Here is a 27,234-nt window from a genome sequence, read left to right on the forward strand (position 1 = left end):
TAAAGTACAAGGTTATATGAGAGATAGAAAATCAGAAAAAACACAGCGCTCGCAAATATATTATAAAGTGCATACAATATTCAAATTGATAATAAAAGTCCAACATTTTTCTTTTTTTTTAAAGTCCAAAGCTCATGTACAAAAAAGTGCAAAGTAAAGTCTTGGGTGTAACTTTAAAGTGAAGTGCTAATAGTGCTGAATTATTGTGCAAAAATAAAGGTGCTATATATATATATATATATATATATATATATATATATATATATATATATATTACAATTTCAAGGTGGGACACCTCTGCTGTGTAGATCTCCTTGCATCCATTACATCTATTGTGGCACTCCACAAAGTATCTATTAAATAATAGAAGATGCAATCCAATTGTTGTTCCAAATATCCTTTACTTCTGATCATGCATATAAGTAAAACATACATTTACAAGCGACTGCACAGTTTTGGACATGCATTTGTCCTTCACCAGGCTTCATGTGTTGCACTAATCCTCAGCAAACTCGTATCTCTATTCCCTCAGTGAGTCCAGCCTCTCGCTACACAGGTGTATCTCCTTAATCACAATTTCTAATCGAATCCACTTTAACCCATTATTTCCCAACAACCTTAAAACGATCGACAAATTTCCACACCTCAACATAATACCCCCCCCCATAGTTAACTGCAATCATTTATTACTAATCTTCTATATCAAAACCGCATCATTGTTTCGTATTATTTTCATTAGACATGTATATTGGGCACCCCAAAGCCAAGAGTACCCAGCCCACACGTGAATGTTGGCAATAGCAGACTCATCACAAAACTACCAAATCTATTCAAGATCTCTCCTTAAGATCAGAAGTAAAGGATATTTGGAACAACAATTGGATTGCATCTTCTATATGATACACCCCTAATTAAAAATGTCCAAATTGGGTCCAATTAGCCATTTTCCCTCCCCAGTGTCATGTGACTCTTTAGTGTTACAAGATGTCAGGTGTGAATGGGGAGCAGATGTGTTAAATTTGGTTTCATCTCTCACTATCTCATACTGGTCACTGGAAGTTCAACATGGCACCTCATGGCAAAGAACTCTCAGAGGATCTGAAAAAAAAAAAAATTGTTGCTCTACATAAAGATGGCCTAGGCTATAAGAACATTGCCAAGATCCTGAAACTGAGCTGCAGCCCGAATACACGTCTCCAGCCCAGAGTACCCGAGTACCCATCTCCAGCCCAGAGTGCCCGAGCACCGGTCTTCAGCCCAGAGTGCCCGAGCACCGGTCTTCAGCCCAGAGTGCCCGAGCACCGGTCTTCAGCCCAGAGTGCCCGAGCACCGGTCTTCAGCCCAGAGTGCCCGAGCACCGGTCTTCAGCCCAGAGTGCCCGAGCACCGGTCTTAAGCCCAGAGTGCCCGAGCACCGGTCTTAAGCCCAGAGTGCCCGAGCACCGGTCTTAAGCCCAGAGTGCCCGAGCACCGGTCTTCAGCCTAGAGTGCCCGAGTACCTATCTTCAGCCCAGAGTGCCCGAGTACCTGTCTTCAGCCCAGAGTGCCCGAGTACCTGTCTTCAGCCCAGAGTGCCCGAGTACCTGTCTTCAGCCCAGAGTGCCCGAGTACCTGTCTTCAGCCCAGAGTGCCCGAGTACCTGTCTTCAGCCCACCAGATTACCCAAGTACCTGTCCCTAGCCCATCAGAATACCCAAGTACCTCTCTGAAACCCATCAGAGTACCCAAGTACCTTTCTGAAGCCAATCAGTGTACCCGAGTACCTGTCTGCAGCCCATCAGAGTACCTGAGTACCTATCTACAGCCCATGTCTCCTAGATTATGTGTTGGGGTGTTTGCTTTCCAAAATTGGGTCATTTTGTGGGGGTTTCCATTGTCCTGGTGCTCCAAGGCCTTCAAAAGTGTGATTGGTTGTAATGAAATTATGTGCAATTTATGCTCCTAGAACACCTGACGGTGCTCCTTGCATGTTGGGCCTCTGTATGTGGCTATGCGGCTTGCTATACGGGCACACACTAAAGAGGGGAAACCTAAATCGCTGGCAGGGGACCCCAGTAGAGGTTCAAGGCTGCTCTGCACAACACCAAAGCACAGAGCAGGCAAGTATAACATGTTTCTTATTAAAAAAAAAAAAAAACAACCCAGCAGCAATTTTTCTTCCTTTACCCCAGTGTCTGGAAAACGTCCATGTTAGTGCAGTTGTTAAATGCGGCCAAGGCATGCATCCCCAGTTCCTGGAAAAGCTCCTCACCCCTAACTGTGAGACAATGGTTTGCCAGGGTGAACAGTATACAAGAAATGGAAGATCTTACACAAGCCCTTAAAGATAGGGCTTTAGACCTGAACAAGTAATGATTTTACTGGAATAAATTCAAATATTCTTCCAGATATAAACAGTGGCAGTGAACAGCAAATTTCCCACTGAACGGATGACAGCCCATCCTTCCATATTGAACTGATTCCTTTGGGAACAGTGATCAATACTAAAACTTTAGCTATATGTGACTAACACTGGACCATAATCCCCCCCCCCCCTCTAACACTGGACAATAATTCCCCCCCCCCTCTAACACTGGACAATAATTCCCCCCCCCCCTTTCTTTATTTCTTTCTTCTCATCCTTTTCTACCAAGAACTTAGGCTGGACCCCCTCAAACAGCAGACTGCGTTTCTGAAATAATCCCATCCCATTCTTCCAGTATTTCCTTTTTAACTCTGAGTAACCGACCTGGATGGTTTCTGCTCTTCTGTTATTGGTAACAATTGTGGTGACATCATTGTACATGTTTTTCCACACAACAAAGCTTATATATAACATACTAATCAGTCTGCTGTGACTACAAATGTTTGTTTTTCTTCTTACGCTTTAACTTTGTTTGAAATGCTAGCAATATCAATATTGTAGACCCTGAGACATATTGTTTTTGCATGCAATGTCATGTCCTGTGTATGCGATTAAACCCTTTATTAAGTGCCGGTTCACATTATTGCGGCTTGCGAGATCGCATGTAATTCGGAGCGCACTGCTCCTTCATTACATGCGATCTCATGTGTGGATGCGAGTTCAGCCATACACTTTGTATGGCTGAATTCGCACTGTATCCGCACCAAACACGCACAGGAGGCTTTTTTTGAGCCGCAGTAGAATCGGATCGCACAGTGATTCACACTTGTGCGATCCGATTCTGTGCGTACTGTCAGATCGCACTGCGATATGCGATCAAACTGGGGGTGTCGTTAACATTTAATTGACACCCCCTGCGTATCGCATATGGCAGTGTGAACTGCCAGAGGTGCGGATGCGATGCGGGAACACGCTGCATATTCGCAGCGTTCCCGCATCGCACAAGTGTGAATCGGCACTTAATGATAAAAGAAAAAAATATATATAAATATTTTGATTTAAAAAATAAATAAATAAATAAAGCTATACTGCAGAGATCAATTTTTTTTTTTCTACTGAAATGACTCACTATGAAGGGAAAGTGGGTCTTGACAATAGACTTGTATTTTAAAATGTTTTATTATTTATAGAACTTACCAATAACATAAGAGAGGATTAAATTCCAGCCTGTTATAAAGGCCAGCAGCTCCCCTACTGTGACATAGCTGTACAGATAGGCAGAACCAGTCTTTGGTACTCTGGCACCAAATTCTCCATAACACAGGCCGGCAAGAACAGAAGCCAGAGCCGCAATAAGGAAGCAGAGAACGATTGCAGGTCCGGCATTTTCCCTCGCTACAGCTCCAGCCAGTACATATACTCCTGCGCCAAGCGTGCTACCCACACCCAAGGCAACCAAGTCAAAGGTGTTGAGGCATCGTGACAATCTGCTCTTGTCGTCAGATCCTACAACCTTACGACGGAATAGCTGATTTCCAAAAACGAGAATCATGTTACAGGCCATCTTGTAATTCTGAATCTGAAATGAAGATAGAAAGAACAAGGTTATTGTCAATCATCAACTATTCTCAGTACAAATACATAAAGAAACACTGAATTGTATGACAATATGGGGGGGGGGGGGGGACAAAAAAAACTTTGTTTTCAGTGATGCCCATTATTATCAATGCAGTGCAGGTGCAATGTGACTGAGGAAGGGTCCTGTGCTACTTTGAGGCGGTTTTTGTGTTCCACAGACTTCAACGAGCATACAACAGAAAAGCGTGTACATGCTTTTTTTCATTTAATTTTGGTTCTCATTTCTGGCAGTAGCAGTCAGCAGCAGCAGTCCCAAGCCAAAAAAAAGTGTCCAAAAATGCACACCAGTAAAGTTGATTTACAATTGCATAGCACATGCATATAAATCTCATAGCGGCTGCACTTCATAGTCACACTATTGTGAACCAGGCCTTAACCAACACTGGGCGTACACACACTTGGCACTGGCACTGACTTATTACATAATCCATTCTGTTTACAGCCAAAACATTTTTAAGAATAAAATCACAAGGTAATAGTAAGACCAACAACAATGCATATGGACTTTCAAAATAGCAAACAAAAGCAGGACACCTAACAATGACAGGTCACAAACTGGCAGGATATTTCCATATGCTGCTAGATGTAACCAGATTTCAGAACTAAACACCGACTTTAATCATAACTGAATGGCTTTGGAATGTAGCTCTGCTGATGTCCTGCCACTCCTTAACAAGGCCTCTCCCTGGACTGCCATAACATGGTCACATGCATGTTTGTTAAAAGCACATATAAAGCCAACTTCTAATGGAAACAAAAAAGAACATCAGCTACAACTACGGCCAGCCAAGAGAGCCCTCAGCAGATCACTCTTCCACCTAAAGAGCACATCTGACAAACACATTTCTAGTTGTATGCCATTTCGTTTAACCACTTGCCTACCGGGCACTTTCACCTCCTTCCTGCCCAGGCCAATTTTCAGCTTTCAGCGCTCTCACGCTTTGAATGACAATTGCGCGATCATGCTACACTGCACCCATATGAAATTTTTATCATTTTTTTCACAGAAATAGAGCTTTCTTTTGGTGGTATTTAATCATCTCTGGGTTTTTTATTTCTTACAAAAAAAAAAAGAAAAAAGACAGAAAATTTTGAAAAAATAAAAGTTTTTCTTATTTTCTGCGAGTAAATTTTGAAAATAAATAAATGTTTCTCCTTCACTGATGTGCGCTGATGAGGCGGCACTGATAGGCTGCACTGAAGGGCACTGATGAGGTGGCACTGATGAGGAGGTACTAATATGCCACACTGATGGGCACTGATAGGCGGCACTGATGAGCACCGATAGGCAGCACTGAGAGGTGGCACTGCTGGACACTGATGGGTGGCGCTCACGGACACTGACGGGTGGCACTGATGAGCACTGATGGGTGGCACTGATGAGCACTGATGGGCAGCACCATCAGTGCCCACACTCAGTGCCCATAGTGCTGCTAATCAGTGCCCATCAGTGCCTAGATGCGCAGGCACTGATGGGCACTGACTGACAGCACTATGGGCACTGGTTGTGGGCACTGATGGGGGGCACTGATGGCGGGCACTGTGGGCACTGATGGTGGGCACTTGTGTTATTTTATTTACCTTGTGTAACCAGGGCACTGGTGATCAGTGCCCTGATTACATTTCTCTGTGTCCCCTTACCGGTGATCGTCTCTGCTCCTTCCTCACATGCAGTCTCTGAGCGAGGAAGGAGAGCTGGCGATGATAGATGATCTCATATGTTTACATATGAGATCATCTCTCATTGCATGGTCCGATCACGTGGTAAATGGCCGCTGATCTGTGATTGGCTGTGTCCAAGGGACATGGCCGACACAGATTTTCCCCGATGCGCGCTCGCGGGAGCACGCGGGGAACCTGTTACTGGGAGGCCATTTAAAGACGGCCTCCCGGAAATTCGAGTCCGCGCTGCAGCGGTACTTTGGCTATAGCGCGGACCGGAAGTTATTGTAAAGGGATTTTCTTTTTAACAAACACGTTATACAATGGTTTTGCACAGAGCAGTCCCAATCCTCCTCTTCTTGGGTCCTCAATGGCGCTCCTGGCTCCCCATCCCTTTTGAATGCCCCCCCTAGAAAGCCATCTGCTATGGGTGCACTCGTGCGGGCTTGTTTCCGAGCCACACTTTGTCCATTGATACATAGAATGCAGCTTTGCTCTGCCCCCTGCTCTCTCCTCACAGGTTGTGATTGACAGCAGCAGAAGCCAATGTCTCCCACTGCTGCCTCCATGGCTAGTCATGAAAGAGAGAGAGTGGTTAGAGAGCCACTGCCCTTCGGTACAGGGCAAGATCTGGCTCAGGTATGTATTCCGGGGTGGAGGGGTGGAATAAGAAACCTTTCCGGTTTATTTTTTTTTTTTACTAGATCACCCGATATGTGGCCGATTTCCTATTTCAACAGCTGTTAAAGCACAATATCAGCCTGTCTTGGCGAGCAGGAGAGGAATAGAACTTATGCTAAGTTTTGATTTGCTGTCTGTGCCACCATGGGGGATATTTCACCATACTTCCTGTCCAGACAAAAGTTCTGGGAAATTATGTAGACCAGGGCAGATAGGCAACTGTAAAAGTCCACTATAGAGGTGAATGGAGGTTCCAATTGGGTCTGCCTGAAAATTGGACAGGTGTACCCGACTGGACCGATCATGTGAACTTGCCATCATGTGGCTTTCCTGTGGGTTAGCTGCACTTTGCCATAGAATTATATTATAGCCTGCAGGTGTGGTACACTTTTTTTTTTTTTTCCATTACGTTTTTTTTTTTTATTACATTTTTTCACAAAACAAATCAAAATCACAACCAAAAGAAAACAAAAAAAAAAAAAAAAAGGAGAAAAAAAAAAAAAAAAACCACCACAAGAAAATAAAAAAAAGAGCATCCATCTACAATTCCTTCAATACAAAGATGAGTGTCCATGACACTCAGAGCAATTTGAATTTGAATCCTTACTAGTCAATCCTTTGATAGCCAATTTAAATGGACCATAATTCCCAATTTTTTAAGAACATCTGCATTGTGTTAAAAACGCAATGCCAGTGTCTTTTCACACTCATACGTTAATCTTACAGATGTTATCGCTTCCGTTAATTTAGGGACTTCGATGCTTTTCCACTGTCTAGTTATCGTTAGGCTCGCAGCTACCAATATATGGGCTATAATCCAACGCGTCTTTATCGGATATCTATCTATCCCCAGAAAGTGTGGTACACTTTCTGAAAGCACACCAAACCTACAGGAAATAACAGAAGTATATGGCTCAGTGAAGGTAACCCGCAGGTGTACTTGCGCTGCACCTGCAGATTAGTTTGACAGCAGCCCAAAGTAATCAGTGCAGAATTAGAACAGATATGCCCATTGCTATGTGGTAAAAAAAAAAAAAAAAAAATTATATATATATATATATATATATATATATATATATATATATATATATATATATATATATATATATATATATAGATATATATATAGATATATATATATATATATATATATATATATAACCTTTAAGCACAATCTCCACTTCAGGAATCACCCTACAGGTATCGCCGGCTGTTGCTGTCCTAGGCGGAGTTCATTTGCTATCACTCCACCTGTGACAGGAGCAGACGCTAGCATTGGCTCTGTGCTCTACTGCAGCCGCGTGCTTCCTTTACTGCTGGTTCCATTGATGTTTTGGGAAAGCAGGCGGTCACGGGCCACATCAGAGGGCTCCCCTAACAGACAAACAAAACACTTATTTTCTGTAAAATTAAAATCAGAATCTCTGCCAAGTAATTTTTAACCACTCAAGTGACTGTGGCTGCCCTAAACTCTTCCTTTTTGCCACAGGCCACAGGTCAGAGGAACAGGAAGAGGTGAACTCTGCCCTGCAAAATCATGATCAACAATAGCAATGTGACAAGTGTATTTACCCAATATGTGTATCACAAAAATAATGACTATACACATACAATATAACTACTAAAGTTTTCATATACATTTTTAAAGGAACCCCCTAAAATTCATAGATGGGAGCTTTGCCTTAAAGGCCACGTGTTCCTTCACTCATTTACAGTACAACACTCAGCTATCTCTTCTGATAGAGACGGATGTCCTCCCTTTCACTATAATAAAACACATTTGGTTTGATTTCTGAAACAGTTTATCTTAGGGGCCTTGAAGCTGCTGGTGAGAATTTCTTCAGGGAAAAATGATTACACTGAACACTAGTCAAGGTTTTCAGCTTCAAATCAAAAAAAATTATATAAAAGTGAGTACACCCCGAAGTGAAAATGTCCAAATTGATCCCAATTAGCCATTTTCCCTCCCTGGTGTCATGTGACTCATTAGTGTTACAAGGTCTCAGGTGTGAATGGTGAGCAGTTGTGTTAAGTTTGGTGTTATCGCTCTCACTCTCTCATTAGACATTATTGGCTGTGTGTTGAGTTATTTTGAGGGGACAGTAAATTTTCACTGTTATACAAGCTGTACACTCACTACTTTACATTGTAGCAAAGTAATTTCTTCAGTGTCGTCACATGAAAAGCTATAAAAGAATATTCACAAAAATGTGAGGGGTGTACTCACTTTTGTGAGAAATATATATATATATATATACACACACACACATATATATATTAGGGCTGAACGATAGTCAATGTGAACATCGATATCGTGCTGGGAGCGTGGGCGATAGTCACGTCGCCGGAACGTGCGATGGGGAAGGCAGAGAAGTCAGGACTCACAGTGGTGGTAGAAGGTAGAAGAATACAGCCCGACATCCGTCCCACATGTTCAGTTGGCCCTGCAGCTAGATCTCCTGACTGAGCGGTGAGCAGCGCACCGTGAGCAGCGGCACAGCAAACCAATCACGTGTGCCTGCACACCTGATTGGTTCGCTGTGCCGCTACTAACGACGTGATTGGTTCGCTGTGCTCACGGCGCTCACCGCTCGGTCAGGAGAACTAGCTGCAGGGCAGACTGAACATGTGGGACGGATGTCAGGCTGTGTTCTTCTACCTTAGGCAAGTCTCTCTGCATTGAAGGGGACACGGCACGCTGGTCACTGCATTGATGGGGGGGCACGCTGGTCACTGCATTGATGGGGGGCACGCTGGTCACTGCATTGATGGGGGGCACGCTGGTCACTGCATTGATGGGGGGCACGCTGGTCACTGCATTGATGGTGGGGCATGCTGGTCACTGCATGGATGGTGGGCACGTTGGTCACTGCATTGAATGGGGGCATGCTGTAGTAACTCTGCATTGAATGGGGGCACGCTGTAGTAACTCTGCATTGAATGGGGGCATGCTGTAGTAACTCTGCATTGAATGGGGGCACGCTGTAGTAACTCTGCATTAAATGGGGACACGCTGTAGTAACTCTGCACTACTAAAAATGCGCAATGAAGAAATTCCGCCGCAAAACAATATCGCAATATATATCATTGGGGAAAAAAATATCGCAATGTGATTTTTTTTCAATATCGTGCAGCCCTAATATATATATATATATATATATATATATATATACATACATACATACATATACACACACACACACACACACACACACACACACACCTACACAGTTGTGCTCATAAGTTACCTTGGCGGAGTTTATGATTTCTTGGCCATTTTTCCGAGAATATGAATGGTAACATGAAAACCTTTTTACTCATGGTTAGTGTTTGGCTGAGGCCATTTATTATCAATCAACTGTGTTTACTCTTTTTAAATCATAATGACAACAGAAACTACCCAAATGACCCTTATCAAAAGTTTACATACCCTGGTGATTTTGGCCTGATAACATGCACACAAGTTGACACAAAGGGGTTTGAATGGCTATTAAAGGTAACCATTCTCACCTGTGATCTGTAAGCTTGTAATTAGTGTGTGTGTATAAAAAGTCAATGAGTTTCTGGACTCCTGACAGACCCTTCCATCTTTCATCCAGTGCTGCACTGACGTTTCTGGATTCTGAGTCATGGGGAAAGCAAAAGAATTGTCAAAGGATCTGCGGGAAAAGGTAGTTGAACTGTAAAAAACAAGAAAAGGATATAAAAAGATATCCAAGGAATTGAGAATGCCAATCAGCAGTGTTCAAACTGTAATCAAGAAGTGAAAAATGAGAGGTTCTGTTGAAACCAAACCACGGTCAGGTAAACCAACTAAAATTTCAGCCCCAACTGCCAGGAAAATTGTTTGGGATGCAAAGAAAAACCCACAAATAACTTCAGGTGAAATACAGGACTCTCTGAAAACATGTGGTGTGGCTGTTTCAAAATGTACAATAAAGGAGGCACTTGAAGAAAGATGGGCTGCATAGTCGAGTCGCCAGACTAAAGCCATTACTACACAAAATGCCACAAAGTATCCCGCTTTGAATACGCCAAACAGCACAGAGACAAACCTCAAACCTTCTGGCACATAGTCATTTGGAGTGATGAGACCAAAATTGAGTTTTCTTGGCCACAACCATAAACGCTATATTTGGAGAGGAGTCAACAAGGTCTATGATGAAAGGTACACCATTCCTACTGTGAAACACGGAGGTGGATCGCTGATGTTTTAGGGATGTGTGAGCTACAAAGGCACAGGAAATTTGGTCAGAATTGATGGCAAGATGAATGCAGTAGGTTATCAAAAAATACTGGAGGAAAAATTTGCATTCATCAGCTGCAAATGGGACGTACTTGGACATTCCAACATGACAATGATCCTAAACACAAAGCTAAGTCAACCTGTCATTGGCTACAGCAGAATAAAGGTTCTGCAGTGGCCATCTCAGTCTCCTAACTTCAATATCTTTGAGCCACTCTGGGGAGATCTCAAACTGCAGTTCATGCAAGACAGCCCAAGAATTTACAGGAACTGGAGGCTTTTTGACAGGAAGAATGGGCAGCTTTACCATCGGAGAAGATAAAGAGCCTCATTGATGTAAAATGGGGAAATACACGGTATGTAAACTTTTGATCAGGGTCATCTGGGTAGTTTCTGTTGTCATTATGATTTAAAAAGAGTAAACACAGTTGATTGATAATAAATGGCATCAGGCAAACACTAACCATGAGTGAAAGAAAAGTTTTTGTGTTATCATTCATATTCTCTGAAAAATGGCGAAGAAAACACTCAAGAAATTACACTGTGCTTCAATGTAAAGTAGTGAGTGTACAGCTTGTGTAACAGTGTAAATTTGCTGTCTCTCAAAATACCTCAACACACACCCAATAATGTCTAAACCGCTGGCAACAAAAGTGAGTTCACCCCTAAGTGAAAATGTCCAAATTGGGCCCAATTAGCCATTTTCCCTCCTCGGTGCCATGTGACTCGTTAGTGTTACAAGGTCTCAGGTGTGAATGGGGAGCAGGTGTGTTAAATTTGGTGTTATCGCTCTCACTCTCTCATACTGGTCACTGGAAGTTCAACATGGCACCTCATGGCAAAGAACTCTGAGGATCTGAAACTGCCCTACATAAAGATGGCTTAGGCTATAAGAAGATTGCCAAGACTCTGAAACTGAGCTGCAGCATGGTGGCCAAGACCATACAGTGGTTTAACCAGGACAGGTTCCACTCAGAACAGGCCTCGCCATGGTCGACCAAAGAAGTTGAGTGCACATGCTCAGTGTCATATCCAGAGGTTGTCTTTGGGAAATAGACGTATGAGTGCTGCCAGCATTGCTGCAGAGGTTGAAGGGGTGGGAGGTCAGCCTGTCAGTGCTCAGACCATACACTGCATCAAATTGGTCCGCATGGCTGTCATCCCAGAAGGAAGCCTCTTTTAATGATGATGCACAAGAAAGCCTGCAAACAGTTTGCTGAAGACAAGCAGACTAAGGACATGAATTACTGGAACCATGTTCTGTGGTCTGATGAGACCAAGATAAACTTATTTGGTTCAGATGGTGTCAAGCGTGTGTGGGGGCAACCGGGTAAGAAGTACAAAGACAAGTGTGTCTTGCCTACAGTCAAGCATGGTGGCGGGAGTGTTATGGTCTGGGGCTGCATGAGCGCTGCCGGCACTCGGGAGCTACAGTTCATTGAGGGAACCATGAATGCCAACATGTACTGTTCATACTGAAGCAGAGCATGATCTCCTCCCTTCGGAGAGTGGGCCGCAGGGCAGTATTCCAACTATGATAATGACCCCAAACACACCTCCAAGACGACCACTGCCTTGCTAAAGAAGCGGTGGGTAAAGGTGATGGACTGGGCAAGCATGTTTCCAGACCTAAACCCTATTGAGCATCTGTGGGGCATCCTCAAACAGAATGTGAAGGAGCGCAAGGTCTTTAACATCTGCCAACTCGGTGACATTGTCATGGAGTGGAAGAGGACTCCAGTGGCAACCTGTGAGGCTCTGGTAAACTCCATTTCAAAGAGGGTTAAGGCAGTGCTGGAAAATAATGAAGACCACACAAAATATTGACACATTGGGTCCAAATTGGACATTTTCACTTAGGGGTGTACTCACTTTTGTTGCCAGCTGTTTAGATATTAATGGCTGTGTGTTGAGTTATTTTGAGAGGACAGCAAATTTACACTGTTATACAAGCTGTACACTCACTACTTTACATTGTAGCAAAGTGTCAGTTCTTCAGTGTTATCACATGAAAAGATATAATAAAATATTTACAAAAATGTGAGGGGTGTACTCACTTTTGTGAGAGTGTGTGTGTGTGTGTGTGTGTGTGTGTGTGTGTGTGTGTGTGTGTGTGTGTGTATATATATATATAGATATAGATATATATCTATATATATAGCTATTATGTAGAAGCTCTTCCTTCAGCAAACATGATTACGTTTTAGGAGGATTAATGATTTAACTTCACCAGGAAAAGTAAATAGTCAAGCCTTCACAAAATATCACGAACTGGAAGACAAGTTTACCAGGCTTGCTGTTACAAGACGTCAAGAAAGAGGAAGAGATCACTGATATTTCGATTTCGCTTTAACCACTTAAGGACCAGGCCCATTTCTGACACTTGTTGTTTACACAAGTTGAAATCAGTATTTTTTGCTAGAAAATTATTTAGAACCCCCAAACATTAGATTACATATATATATATATAATTTTTTTTTTTTTTTTTTTTAGCAGAGACCCCAGAGAATAAAATGGAGATTGTTGCAATCCTCCCCTTTTTACTGTCCCCAATCCACCAAACAGAGCTTTGGGGGGCACTTTGCACATGCTCAGTTTGGTGTGTATTGCTAGAAAGTTTTTTTTTTGGAGGGTGCATGTGATCAGCACCAGGGTTAATTGGATTTAAATCACATTTATATCACAATTTAAAATCACTAGCAAAAAGCCTTGATTTAAATCAACTCCATTTAAATCATAATTTTTAAACAGCAGCAGTCATCTCTGTTCCGCAGCGGCTCCTCCTCTGATCCGCTGTTGACTCACCGACAGTCCCATTCACTTTAATGAGACTGCTGGTTATGTGGCAGGGGCACAACAAGGTGAGGGTCGGGGGGGCAGCAGGTGAGTGGATGCCCGCTTACAGGCGCTGTCATGATGGCTCTGCAATGACAGGTGCTCTTTAAATGTACAGACTTCTTACTGGTAGTTAGTGTGAAATTGTGTAAATTCATCAATGCAGTGTATGTTATCTCAGCTTGCAGAGTTTGGATTCATTAAATGAGTTTACCAAAAATGTAAATATTGCAGAATATACAGTCTCAAGTTACAGAACTAAGCTCCATTTCATGCTGAATAAACTAAATTATTCATATATCATAAATAGAAAACTATCTTTTTTTTCCAAAAAGAAAACTATCTTTAGATAGTTTAAAAAAAAAATCAATTTTTATCCACCCTGAGTCAGTACAGGGTCAATCAGCACAGAGGGCCAAGGAATGACACAGCCTCACAGGACAGTCAGAGGAGAATTAAAACTGCTCCTACAAGCATTAACCAGTGCTCAGCCAGACACTGACAGAAGTCATAAGACTGCTATATACTGCTGATGAGAAAAGGTTTTTCACAGTTTATATTTACTAAAATAATTGCATTCCCATGTTCTGCGTACTGAGGGGAAACCAGATATAGTGAATGCAGAGTCCTGGGTTTAGTAACACTTACAGTGCTGGTTCACATACACTCCCCATTCCTGTGCAATTCAGTGCAATGCAATTTTCAGAACATTCAAAAGTGAACAGGTACCCAGTTTTTATTTTTGACAGGTACCCCCTTCCCTCAGATCTTCTAAGTTCTGCCCCACCACCCGCAACCTGCTATAACACGCCACAGGTCCTAGGCTGCAGAACCATTAACCCTTTCGCTGCCAGGTCCACGCATCATAGGGACCAGACAAATGGGGAGTTTCACACACAATCCGGAGGCAGCAGCTATCAGGATTGTGTGTAAAATGAACAGACAGACTCCTGTCAGGTCGATGCATTCAGGCGGCTGAGCTGCCACCAGATGCCTCCACACAACCCCTGGTAAAAATTTTAAGGGGCATTCACCCCCACATATATGCACGTAGGAACGTAAAACACATGCGTTGGGGGTGTCTACATGTTAAAACGTCGATTGGAATACACGTTACATATCGCAGCACACGCCGGAGTGAGAGCAATAATTCTAGCATGAGACCTCCTCTGTAGCATTAACCACTTCTGGACCGGAAGATTTTCCCCCTCAAAGACCAGGCCATATTTTGCGATTCAGCACTGCGTTATTTTAACAAACAATTGCGCGGTTGGGAAAATAAAATTGCTGTCCTTTTTTTCCCCACAAATAGAGCTTTCTTTTGGTGGCATTCGATCACCTCCGCAATTTTTATTTTTTGCGCTATAAACAAAAAAAAGAGCGACAATTCTGGAAAAAAAAAAAACAATATTTTTCACTTTCTGCTATAGAACATTCTCAAAAAAAAAAAAATGTAAAAATCAAAATTTTTTAACATTTTATGGCAATTTGTTTTCCGCTACATATTTCTGGTGAAAAAAAAAAAGAAAAATCGCAATAAGAGCAAAAGTTATCGCATCTACTAACTACGGAAAAGATTTATGTCATTTTTATTGTTTTTTTTTTTTTTACTAGTTATGGCGGTGATCTGCGATTTTTAGCTGGACTGTGACATTGCTGTGGACAGATCGGACCCCTAACTCAGTGGTCCTCAAACCTGGCCTACAGGGCCCACTAACAGGCCAGATTTGCAAGATAACTGAAATACATCCCAGGTGATATCATTTGCTGCTCAGTGATTGCAGTACTCTAGTCTGCATCTCCCCAAGGTAATACTTAAAATCTGGCCTGTTAGTGGGCCTTGAGGACCGGAGTTGAGGACCACTGCCCTAACTGACATTTTTGACACTTTTGGGGGACCAGTGACGTTATTACAGTAATCAGTGCTAAAAATATGCACTGTTACAGTAATAATGACACTGGCAGGGGTTAATCAAGGGGTTAAATGTGTACCTAGGGGTGTGTTTCTAACTGTATGGGGGTTGGGCTTGTGAAATGATCTCAGAGACCTGTGATCCTATGTAGAAGGATCACAGGAGCTCGGTGATCATTCCTGAGAGAAGAACGGTCAGCTGTGTTTACAACAGCTGACCATTCTTCTCTCTCAGCGGGGAGCTGCAGGCGTGCGACTCTCGTAGCCCTACATCGTTTCGCGCAGGAGGGCCAGCCTGCCACAGTTAAACTGATGGCCTATAGGGGGCTGTTGAAGCCTCACCTATAGAAATTATAGGGTACTGAAGTTTGTCTCCATTTCACGGGCGCACACAAATTTAAGGTTTGACATGTTGGGTGTCTATTTACCCAGTGCAAGCTCGTCTTTTATATTTTACCAAAATGTGGGTAGTTTATTGTTTGTTTGCCCTAAAAATTACTTTAGTGGATTTTTATACTGAAATTTTGCATTTCCTAGATCTTTGCAGTAATATCAAGTGACATAAAAAATGGAACTACCGCTATTTTACTCTCTGGGGTGTCTGCATTATTGAAAATATATAATGTTTTCGGGTTTTATGTAATAGTCAGGCCTAAAATGTTTTTTTTTTTTTTAAACGTGTGCAAAAAATGCAAAAACCACACTGGCCGATAAAAGGTTAAGAAAAGTGCAGCTGACGTGCAGTGGAGAGTCGGCTGCGAAACTGCAGGAAGTCACAGGTGGCTTCCCAACAACATGACAGTGCTGGGGAACCAAAGACAGGTGAGGGCAGCACTGGATCCCTGGGAAGGTAAGTGTGCATTTACTAAAAGTTACCGGTTAAAGTATTTTTTTAAACTAAAGATCCTCTTTAGCTTCATAATGAACGAAGTTTATTCCTTCCATAATTCACAGATCTAGCGTGCATGAAAGGTCAACATTTCCTTTTATTTTGTTCTGTATTTTCACACTGTTTTAATGGACACTTTCCACGAATAAAAATATTTGCTTTTTTCTTGTTGAAATATTATGTGTTCTGGATGGCTGCATCTGAGTAAAGAATTTTACAGTTTACAAAAGTAATTAGCCTGTGATCAAGGCCAAAAACTGCACAGCTGGGTGTAGGTGCTGAAGCTAGAACAAAAACAATTCTTTATCATATGCTGCAGTGACAGAAGTGCTGGTTTATCACACCTCCAGCTGTACAAGCACTGCCTTCACATGCAGCACAAGAAGCGATACCACCCACCAGCTGGATGTAGTGGGTAATATACAGTGGATATTAAAAGTCTACACACCCCTGTTAAAATGTCAAGTTTCTGTGATACAATTAAATGAGACAAAGATAAATCATTTCAGATTTTTTTTTCCACCTTTAATGTGACCTATAAACTGTACAATTTAATTGAAAACCAAGCGGGATTGGGGGGGACTAAAATAATGTGACTGCATAAGTGTGCACACCCTCCTATAACTGGGGGTGTAGCTGTGTTCAGAATTAAGGAATCGCATTTAAACTAATGTAAATAGGAGTCAGTACACACCTGCCATCATTAAAGTACCTCTGATTAACCCCAAATAAAGTTCAACTGTTCTAGTAGGTCTTTCCTGACATTTTCTTAGTCACATCCTACAGCAAAAACCATGGTCGTCAAAAGAGCTACCAAAACTTCAGAGGGACCTCATTGTTAAAAAATATCAGTCAGGAGAAGGGTACAAAAAAAATTCCCGAGGCATTAGATATACCATGGAACACAGTGAAGAAAATATGGCACAACAGTGACATTACCAAGAACTGGACGTCCCTCCAACTGATGAAAAGACGAGAAAAAAACTGGTCAGGGAAGCTGCCAAGAGGTATACAGCAAAATTAAAGGAGCAGCAGAAATATTACTGGTTGTGTGGTACGAGTGACAACAATCTCCTGTATTCTTCATAGGTCTGGGCTATGGGGTAGAGTGGCAAGATGGAAGCCTTATCTTACAAAGAATAACATCCAAGTCCGATTGCAAAAGCACATCTAAAGTCTCCCAAAAGCATGTGGGAAAATGTATTATGGTCCGGTTAAACCAAGGTTGAACCTTTTGGCCATGATTCCAAAAGATATGTTTGGTGCAAAAACAACACTGAACATCACCAAAAGAACACCATACCCACAGTGAAGCATGGTGGTGGCAGCATCATGCTTTGGGCGGATTTTCTTCATCTGGAAAAGGGGCCAGGGTAGAGGGATTTATGAACAGTTCCAAAAACCAGTCTATATTGGCACAAAACCTTCAGGCTTCTGCTAGAAAGCTGAACATGAAGAGGAACTTCATCCTTCAGCAGTAAAACGACCCAAAGCATACATCCAAATCAACAAAGAAGAATATTAAAGTTTTGGAATGGTCCAGCCAGAGCCCAGACCTGAATTTGATTGAAAATCTGTGGGTGATCTGAAGAGGGCTGTGCACAGGAGATGCCCTCACAATCTGACAGATTTGGAGTTTTTTTGCAAAGAGTGGGCAAATTTTGCCAAGTCAAGATGTGCCATGCTGATTGACTCATACCCAAAAAGGCTGAGTGCTGTAATAAAATCAAATGGTGCCTCAACAAAGTATTAGTTTAAGGGTGTGCACACTTCTGCAACCATATTTTATTTTCCATTTTTACTTCCCTCCACCGAGTTGTACAGTTTATGGGTCGCATTAAAGGTGGAAAAAGTTCTGAAATGATTTATCTTTGTCTCATTTCTTTCACATCACAGAAACCTGACATTTTAACAGGGGTGTGTAGACTTTTTACACACACACACACACACACACACACACACACACACACCTCTCAAAAAATAAATAAAGGAACACTTTCTAATCAGAGTATAGCATTAAGTCAATTAAACTCCTGGGATATTGATCTGGTCAGTTAAGTAGAATTGGGTCTTGTTAATTAGTTTCAGCTACTTTGGTGGTAATGAAGATAACAAGTGCACTAGATGGGCAACAATGGGACGACCTCCAAAAACAGAACTGGTTTTACAGGTGGAGGCCACTGACATTTATTTTCCCTTCTCAATCTTTTCTGACTGTTTTTTACAAGTTTAACATTTGACTAGGGTCAATGTCACTACTGGTAGCATGAGGCGAAACCTGGACCCTATAGAGGTTTCACAGGCAGTCCAACTCCTCCAGGATGACACATCAATACGTGCCATTGCCAAAAGGTTTGCTGTGTCCCCCAGAACAGTCTCAAGAGCATGGATGCGATTCCAGGAGACAGGCAGTTACTCTAGAAGAGCAGTACAGGACTGTAGAAGGTCCTTAACCCATCAGCAGGACAGGTACTGTATCTGCTCCTTTGTGCAAGGAGGAACAGGAGGAGCACTACAGAGTCCTACAATATGACCTCCTGCTGGCCACTAGTGTGAATATCCTCTAGTGGCCAATGTTCTCACTGCTCGATAGGCATTTGCCATTGAACACCAGAATTGGCAGGTCCACCACTAGTGCTCTGTGCTTTTGACAGATGAGAGCAGTTTCATCCTGAGCACATGACTGATGTGAAAAGGTCTGGAGAAGCAGTGGAGAACGTTACGCTGCCTGTAACATCGTTCAGCATGACCGGTTTTGGTGGTGGGTCAGTGATGGTCTGGGGAGGCATATCCATGGAGGGAGGCACAGACCTCTACAGGCTAGACAATGGCACCCTGACTGTCATTAGGTATCGGGATAAAATCCTTGGACCCATGGTCAGACCTTACGCTGGTGCAGTGGGTCCTGGGTTCCTCCTGGTGTACGACAATGCCCGGTCTCATGTGGCGAGAGTATGCAGCCAGTTCCTGGAGGATGAAGGAATTGATCCCATAGAATGGACCCACGCTCACTTGACTTAAATCCAATAGAACACCTCTGGGACAATAGGTTTCGGCCCATCCGATGCAAGCAGGTTGCACCTCAGTCTGTTCAGGAGCTCAGTGATGCCCTGATCCAGATTTGGGATAAATACCCCAGAACATCATCCACTGTCTCAGCAGGAGCATGCTCTGAAGTTGGCAGGCATGCATACAAGCATGTGGGGGCCATACAAACTACTGAGTACCATTCTGAGTTGCTGCAATTAAATTTCAGCAAAATAGACTAGCCTGCTGCATCATGTTTTCACTTAGATTTTCAGGGTGATTTTGAATTCAGCCCTCTGTAGGTTGATAATTTTAATTTCAATCAAACAATCTGCAATCCTTTCATTCCTAACATATTACCCAGTTAATATCAGTATATATATCCAGCATGATATATTTCCCCATTGAGATCTGGTGTTTAATTTTTTTGAGCACTGTGTGTGCGTTTTATGCACACACACACACACATCCAATAAATAGAATAATACTAAATACATATTTTATATATATATAATAAAATATACTGTATACCACACGCATACATATGCACTGTAGACACACACACACTTTATTCTATTTGCATGGGTTATTCCTAGATTAGAGGATTACAAACAATCCGTAAAAATTGTCATCTCTTTCCACAACCTCCTAGATTCCCTGCATGCTTTGCAACTTCTACTTTCAATTTCTAAGGACTACATATCCCTTGGTACCTTGCTACCTACAAGCAGTGATTCCTGTACTGACTCCGCCTCCTGAAACGCCTCCTTACAATATCTCTGTAGTTCAGAAAGCAGGCTTTGTGTGACACAGAAATTCCTATTAACAGGGCATAGAGAATACGTGTCACAGAATTCAAGGTAGTAAACGTGTGGGGTTCTTTACAAACTTCAGGATGGTTCAGATCAACAGAAGTAGGCTAGAACTATTTCAAATGCATTGTGGAAATGAATATACGACTTAAAATTTTGACTACAGATACATTTGATTATTGTTATGGTTTATGTTAATGTTGGGGAGATTTCCCCTCAAATGCTGTTAGATGATTTGATAAAGGCCCACGCCTGGAACACGTCATGACTACAGCCTGCTGACAGCCTTCCATCTGCTCTACCACCACATCCGCGTTCCATGCAAAGCCTGGTTGTAGTGAGTCGGACCGACATCGCTCTGTGTTGGTGACGTCACATCCAGTGTGCTGCCTGACTACACCAGCTGCACCAATTGGCAGTGTGGATCATCACTGACCCGTACAGGTTCAGCCAGTGGTCTGTCATCCTTTCCATTGGGTGGATGCCCATGTGACATCTGGCGCCTACACGCCTTTTGGTCGCCCCCAGCAGTGACCCGGATATGCCTGAGCCAGTCTTCTGAGGTTTGGATGAGATCGAAGGTGAGATCGAAGTTTATAATCAAGCATGATGTTTAACATTGATTGTCTGTTAGCCATATTTTAACCCTTTCCATTCTTGGAATACTTTGACTTCACAATAAATCTTTAATTAAATTACAAAAGTCATACAAACTATGACTTTTCCAAGGTATGCCTCAAGTGGTTTGTAGCCATCACCCCCAGCATTAGAAAGGAACAATTGCTGTTTGTTCTTTTGCACAACACCATCCCTGGTGTTTTGGTTCCCCTCTAGCTGCAGAGGGCTAACATTCATTACACAGACTGCCACATGTTGGTTCTTAAAACAGCGCCTGAACTTTTTAGGAGTACCCTCATATGCTGTGACCACCAGGACTTGTTGTGGTGGTCTTTGGTATAGAAAGTAAAAGGTAAATCTTCAACAGGGAAGCAGATAAACAAAAAAAATAATAATAAAATTAGAAACGGTTATATCTCCACAGTCCAATGTCACTTTCCAAGACAGATTACTGGCTCTAAGGAAACAACAGTTCTTACAACTGACACATTGTTTCAATGAACATAACCCCTGCTCTGCCAATTACAGCTCAGAGAGAGGGTAGCAAGTATTATACATGTCCCCATCCCAGGAACAGAACAGAAAGACTCCTGGAAATTATATTATTGTGTGTTCACCCAACTCTGGAGACCTTGGAGTGTTGTGTACTTAATAGTCAGCTAGCCTTGATAAGAAAACATGTTTCCATACTCTGTCCACAATTCAAAAGCCTTGTGCCAAAATACGACTGTAGCAGCTATTCTGCTACAATATGCTACGCTTTCAGGAACACCAGATTAGTTAGAAAGTTGTCCACCGGTATGGAACTCTGAAAAGATTAACAACCTTTAGAACGTACATCAATGACCAAATGCAGGTGGGATCTTGATGGTCCCATAGGCTGGCCATACATAATAATTTTCCCTTAGATTTACCAAAACCATATAATATGAGGTCAAACTTAACAGTTTCAATTTGTATGCAAGCAGGCAGGCCCTTGCAGTACATAGTTGAAGGTAAATCTAAAATAAATGTAATAAGAAATGTGTATAATATATGGATAGTCTATGGGACTATCAAGATCCCACCTGTACCTGGTCTTTGTTGTGCATTCTGAAAGTTGTGTGCTTAGCAATGATTTTACAAACAGAGACAGCCATTGTTATGCACTAGGACCACTAACGTGTTTAGCAAGGAGTCACTTAGCAGCCGAGGTTAATGGGTATGTGACCACTGTACAGCAGCTCCAAAACCCCTTTACAGCTGCTGTATGAGGAAGCTGCAATAACACCAGCAAGTGTACCAAATTCATCACCAACTATTTGTTTTAGACCCTGCATGCATATCTGCTGATAGGTCAATAAAGGTTATATGTACAGCATGCCTTGGAAATCAAGCTCTAAAGACAGTGAAGAAAAAAAACTATCAACTTTTAAATATTTAAATAATTAAACATGTATTGACTTTGCATACTATATACAAGCCACATATACTTAAAGTGTAAAACCTTGAATTGCAATTGTTGCTCTTTAAGAATTCAAAACATGATATTTATGAAAAAATAATTCTTTGACAATCATCTGCAGATTTTACAATATTTGTATAGAACGTACATTAGTATCTCTTTTTTTTTTATAAAGCATTAAGTGATATTGCCAATGCTTGCACAAACATTGTTTAGCTGTTATACGCTTATGCTACCAGTCATCACCACCAGTTTACAGATGGCAGCTTGTTGTATTCTGCTATAGCATTGCTGGCCAGAAAGTTATTCACGAATCTGAAAAATATATATCACTCCCCACGTCACCACCTTTATATCAAATATCAAAATAAATACTGGTTTTAGTAAGCTGCTGATATCTATTTATCCAGAAAATGTCACCTAAAGGTCTATTTCATAAGCCGACTTGCATTCATGTTAAAAGGTCGTTTGGAAGAGAATTAGCTACGGTATATAACCATGTACATTTACTTACAGCAGAAGCCCCGGAGAATAAAAAAGGTCAATTGCTCCAATTTTTTTTTTTTTTTTTATGTCACACAATAATACTTGAACAACTGTTTAATCAAGCACAAAACTTCAGTAAAGCTAAAATCAGCAAAATCACAATATATTACCAAATTTATGGAAAAAAAAAAAGGATTCGGTTAAGGTGAGTAAATGAATACACATGTCACACTTTAAAATTGTGCTGGCCTGCAAAACAACAACAAATTTCGGTCCCCTATATTTTGTTCATAGGCGATGCTTTAAAAGCCTCTGCAAGTCATCAGTTGTGTTAACCATGAATAATAGCCCTATAACTATTGCTCTCACTCCGATGTGTACAGCGATATGCAACATGTGTATGGGACATTTTTTATAGACAGGTAACCATGATAGAGGTTTTTGCATTTCACAAAAACTTTATATCACATAGGGGACAAAAAGGTCCCATAGGCAATATCATTTTAACACTCTAAAGTTCTCTTTTAATAAATTAAGGGTCTTTTTGACCCCTGATGTCTCCCCCTGCCTTCCACTGAAGCCAAGAGAGCACAGGTCAGAGGCAAAATGCAGATCAACTACTTGTTTTTACCAACCGCCTGCATGAAAGGAGTCTTGCTCGGTGTCGGGGATGGCCATATTTCTAAACAGGGGGTTGTTATACACTGGCCTCCTCGCAAGTCAGCCTACATGTTTCTGCAAGGCAAGCTAAAATAAAGTAATTAAACAAGATTCTCTTTAAAAAAAAAAAAAAAAAAAAAAATCACTGGAAGTTCCATTTTGAGGCCCAGGTAAAACCAGGCAGCCAAATGATCATAGAATTTGGCAATGATCATATAGATTTTTCTGTTCTAACCATATGTTACCAGCATCCCATTAGCTTTGGGACCATAAAGTATATCACTGCACTGCCCTGACACCAATTAGATTTAGCGCATTTCCATGAATATTCCCCTGGCAACCCCAGCCTTCGGTCATGTACACAAATGTATTATACGGTTTGCTTTTGTAGTAAGTGCGACCCTGAGAAAAATCATTGACAATTAAATCACACTAAGCACTCATGACTGAGATTATAGAATTACTAGTGAGGTTAAGAGAATATCACATGATGTCACACATACAAGAGGGACTAATCACAGATTAACCTGGTCTGGCTGTCATCTATATTTAGTGTTATATCCCAGAGCAGAGAATTCCTTACCACATTAGAGGCAGTGGAAAAAAAAAATAATAATCAGATCCTTTATAAGGGCACCATGGTCATTGTCACGCTAAAAGCTAAAGTGTAACAGTTGTTCCAAAAGAAAAAAAATGGTAATCCATTAAAGTTTGTATAAGAATATCTAGTAGTAGATTTGCACTATAATGTTTAAGATGTTTTAAAGCTAATTCAAGCAGTTCTTAAAGGAGAAGTACAACCAAAGCTTCTTTTGGCTGTACTTCTCCTGTGCAGCATAGAAGTACAGTCTGTTTTGCACTCCTGTGACCCGTTTTCAGCAGAGAGCGGGCTGAAGTCTGCTCTTTGCTGATGTCCTAGAGCCGGTCCAGGCTCAGCATCATCATGACCATGGAGTTGGGATCCGCCCACATGCCAGGACCGACACCTGGCTCAGCCTCTCAGTAAGCTGCTGAGAGCCTGAGCCGGCCACCCACTCCCCAGCCTAGTGTTAGTGAGGGGAGGCAGAGGAGAGAGCGGTGACTGACAGTCAGCAGCTCTCTGCTCACAGAGCTGTGAGAACCAAGTGATCGGGGGTGTTTGATCGCTCGGTTCTCAGTGTTAGAGGTACCGGGGGACAGATGCTGCATCCACCTAGGTAAAAATAATTCTTAAAAAAAAAAAAAAAAAAAACATATCTGAGGAAGCTTCTTGAACGAGCAGGAGAGCATTTTATAAAATTACAGAAGAAGCCCAGTTGAATGTGATTCATGAGGACTACTAGCTAGTAGCTACACTCGGATTCCTCCAGAGGTTGCTAGGGATTTCCTGAGCAAATTCTGCCTCTCAGATAAGTCCCCACTGACATTATTGATCTTTTTAGCTCTAAGTAATGGGGTCATTTTTCCCACTGACCAAAAGTGTAAGAAGCATTCTTCCCACTGATCATCACTCATCAGTGGGTAGGAATTGGGCCAAGCAACCTTGACACTTCTCTTTAGAGAATTAGGCCTCGTGGCATTTTTAATTAAGGCCCCTTTCACACTTCTGCGACTCGATTTTACCGCAATTTTTTGCCACGATGTTGCCGCAACTTTGCCGCGATTTTGAGCAATGGCTCAGGGCTATATACCTCAAAACGCATTAAACTCGTGCCAAAGTAGTGCAGGAACTACTTTGAAGTCGGTGCGACTTCAAAACGCACTGATATGAATCATTGAATATAATGGAAAACGACTTGTCATGCGATTTTGCGGTCCAAAATTGCAGGACAAGTCGCACTAGTGTGAAAGGGGCCTAAATGTTTTAGTCATTAATGAGGAGCCAATGGTAAATCACTTCACTATAAGCCCTTGGGGGGTTCTTGTTAGACCCAACACCCTATGTGTACATTCTCCAAAATCAGCAGTCAGTTGGACATTCTTAATGCCATTAAGCACAGTTCATGGATCGTTTTATAAATGGCAACTTCAGACTAAAATTCTCAACTCTAGTGTGGGAAGGAGAGTATGGATGTAGCATGTACATAAATGCCATCTTTTTGGTCCTCCAGTCCAAAAAGTTTGTCCTGGTCTGAAAAAATGTACTACATCTGTAACTATTAGGTGTTGGTTCCGCGTAAGTTTGTTGGTCGATATCAGTGCACAAGCATCAAGCTCTACAGGACATCATTAACAAAATCCACATTAAGATTTAATTTACACACTCCCATTACATTTCTCCTCCACGCACACCCACATACAGTATGTAATAAATGTTCCAAAGCAGGTCCATTTGTATTTTTTACATTTTATCAAATGCCCAATCCTACTGCATTTGCTGTGTACTCATCAACTGCTAATTCCATGTGATATGTTTAAATCTAAATGGAAATAATTGCATATCACTACTGGTCAGACACTGTGCTCATTCACCAAAGAACAGTGAGTGACATGTGGAACAGTGCATTGTCATGAAACAATCACTTCTCTATTAACGCATCAAAAAATCAATTATATTGCATTTTTACAGAGGTAGTGTAGCAATTACAGCTTTAGCAGTAAATCACTACAAGCCGTTAAAGAATGTGCATCATTTCACAAAGTAAAGGTGAAGTAAAAGCTCAGGCAGGGATGATGCAACTTTCAGTGAAGTTGCCTGTGCATGAAACAGCAGAAAATGGCAAGAAGCCCAGAAGAAGGAGCATTACATTACATGTGTATAAACTGCCCAGCACTGCGAGGTGGCATGGGGACCCAATTTAAACAAGTTTATCACATTTTATTAAAAACATGTCCCTGATGTATATTTGCAAATACAAGTGGCATTCCCCCCATATGCACTTCCCTTCCAAGTTCTAAATTATTGAAGCTGCTGGTCATTGTTTATTTTTGTGTTTGCTAGCTGCACACCAGTTTTTGGGGTACTGTGTGAGCCTGCACCTCTCCATGTTTGGGGCTCATGCATGCACAGTTCCCACATGGTTTTGATGCCTATCCCCACGTAACACTTGAGCAATGCCTGGCTACTGAGGCACTTGGTGTGGAGAGCATTTGAACATAGTTAGAGTAGTTGTGTAAAGGCTGAAGGTTTTTTTTACCTTCATGTGTGTCGCTCCCCCCACAGCCCCCTCTCGATCCAGCGATGTGCACAGGAGCCTTAGTTGTCATGGGACTCTCCCTCCTCATAGGCAGAGACAGCAGCAGATGCCACTGGCTCCCACTGCTGTCAATTCACAGCCAATGAGGAGAGAGCAGGGGGCAAGGCTGATAGAAAGGCAACAGTAACTCAAATAACCACTTCTTACAACCAAGGTATGCAGAATACCATCTCTGAACACACAACACATCGAACCTTGAAGCAGATGGGCTACAGCAGCAGAAGACCACACCATATGCCACTCCTGTCAGTGAAGAACAGGAAACTGAGGCTACAATTTGCACAAGCTCACCAAAATTGGACAATAGAAGACTAGAAAAATTTTGCCTGTTATGAGTCTTGATTTCAGCTGCAACTTTCAGATGGTAGGGTCAGAATTTTATGTTTACATGAAAGCATGGATCCACCCTGCCTTGTATCAATGGCTCAGGCTGGTGGTGGTGTGGAGGATATTTTCTTGGCACACTTTGTGCCCCTTAGTACCAATTAAGCATAGTTTAAACCTTTTGCTAGCTAATAGACCTGAAAGCTGGGGCATTTTATGCACATATAAATAAAGCAAGATGCTGCTGGTTTCAAAAAGAACTGCACAGATATGCAGAATCGGTAGCTTGCGCTATTTTTAATTATAAAATCTACACAGATTAAGCAACCTCATAAAATAAGAGTAAAATGGGAGGCTGTAAGCAATAGTTCTAGTTTGTGTATGTGTGTGTGCCGAGTCATGCTTCCTACACTGATGCTCACTGATAAAAAGAAAAAATCAGATAAGTAAAAAATATGCTCTGCTGGCACAAATGTTTCCT

General features: G+C 41.9%; 1 protein-coding gene across 1 annotated transcript in view; it reads right to left on the reverse strand.

Annotated features, from left to right (window-relative positions):
• The window catches only part of SLC7A1 (solute carrier family 7 member 1), a 57,274-nt gene extending 53,355 nt beyond the window's left edge, over positions 1 to 3,919 (reverse strand). Inside the window, exon 1 of the mRNA XM_082247277.1 lies at positions 3,541 to 3,919. Coding sequence (XP_082103403.1) covers positions 3,541 to 3,907 — 367 coding nt within the window. The 5' untranslated portion in view covers positions 3,908 to 3,919. The remainder of the gene's footprint in view (positions 1 to 3,540) is intronic.
• Positions 3,920 to 27,234: the final 23,315 nt, after the last annotated feature.

This window comes from Pelophylax lessonae (genome assembly GCF_965119305.1).
Source record: "Pelophylax lessonae genome assembly, chromosome: 2".
Classification (NCBI taxonomy): Eukaryota; Metazoa; Chordata; class Amphibia; order Anura; family Ranidae; genus Pelophylax; species Pelophylax lessonae.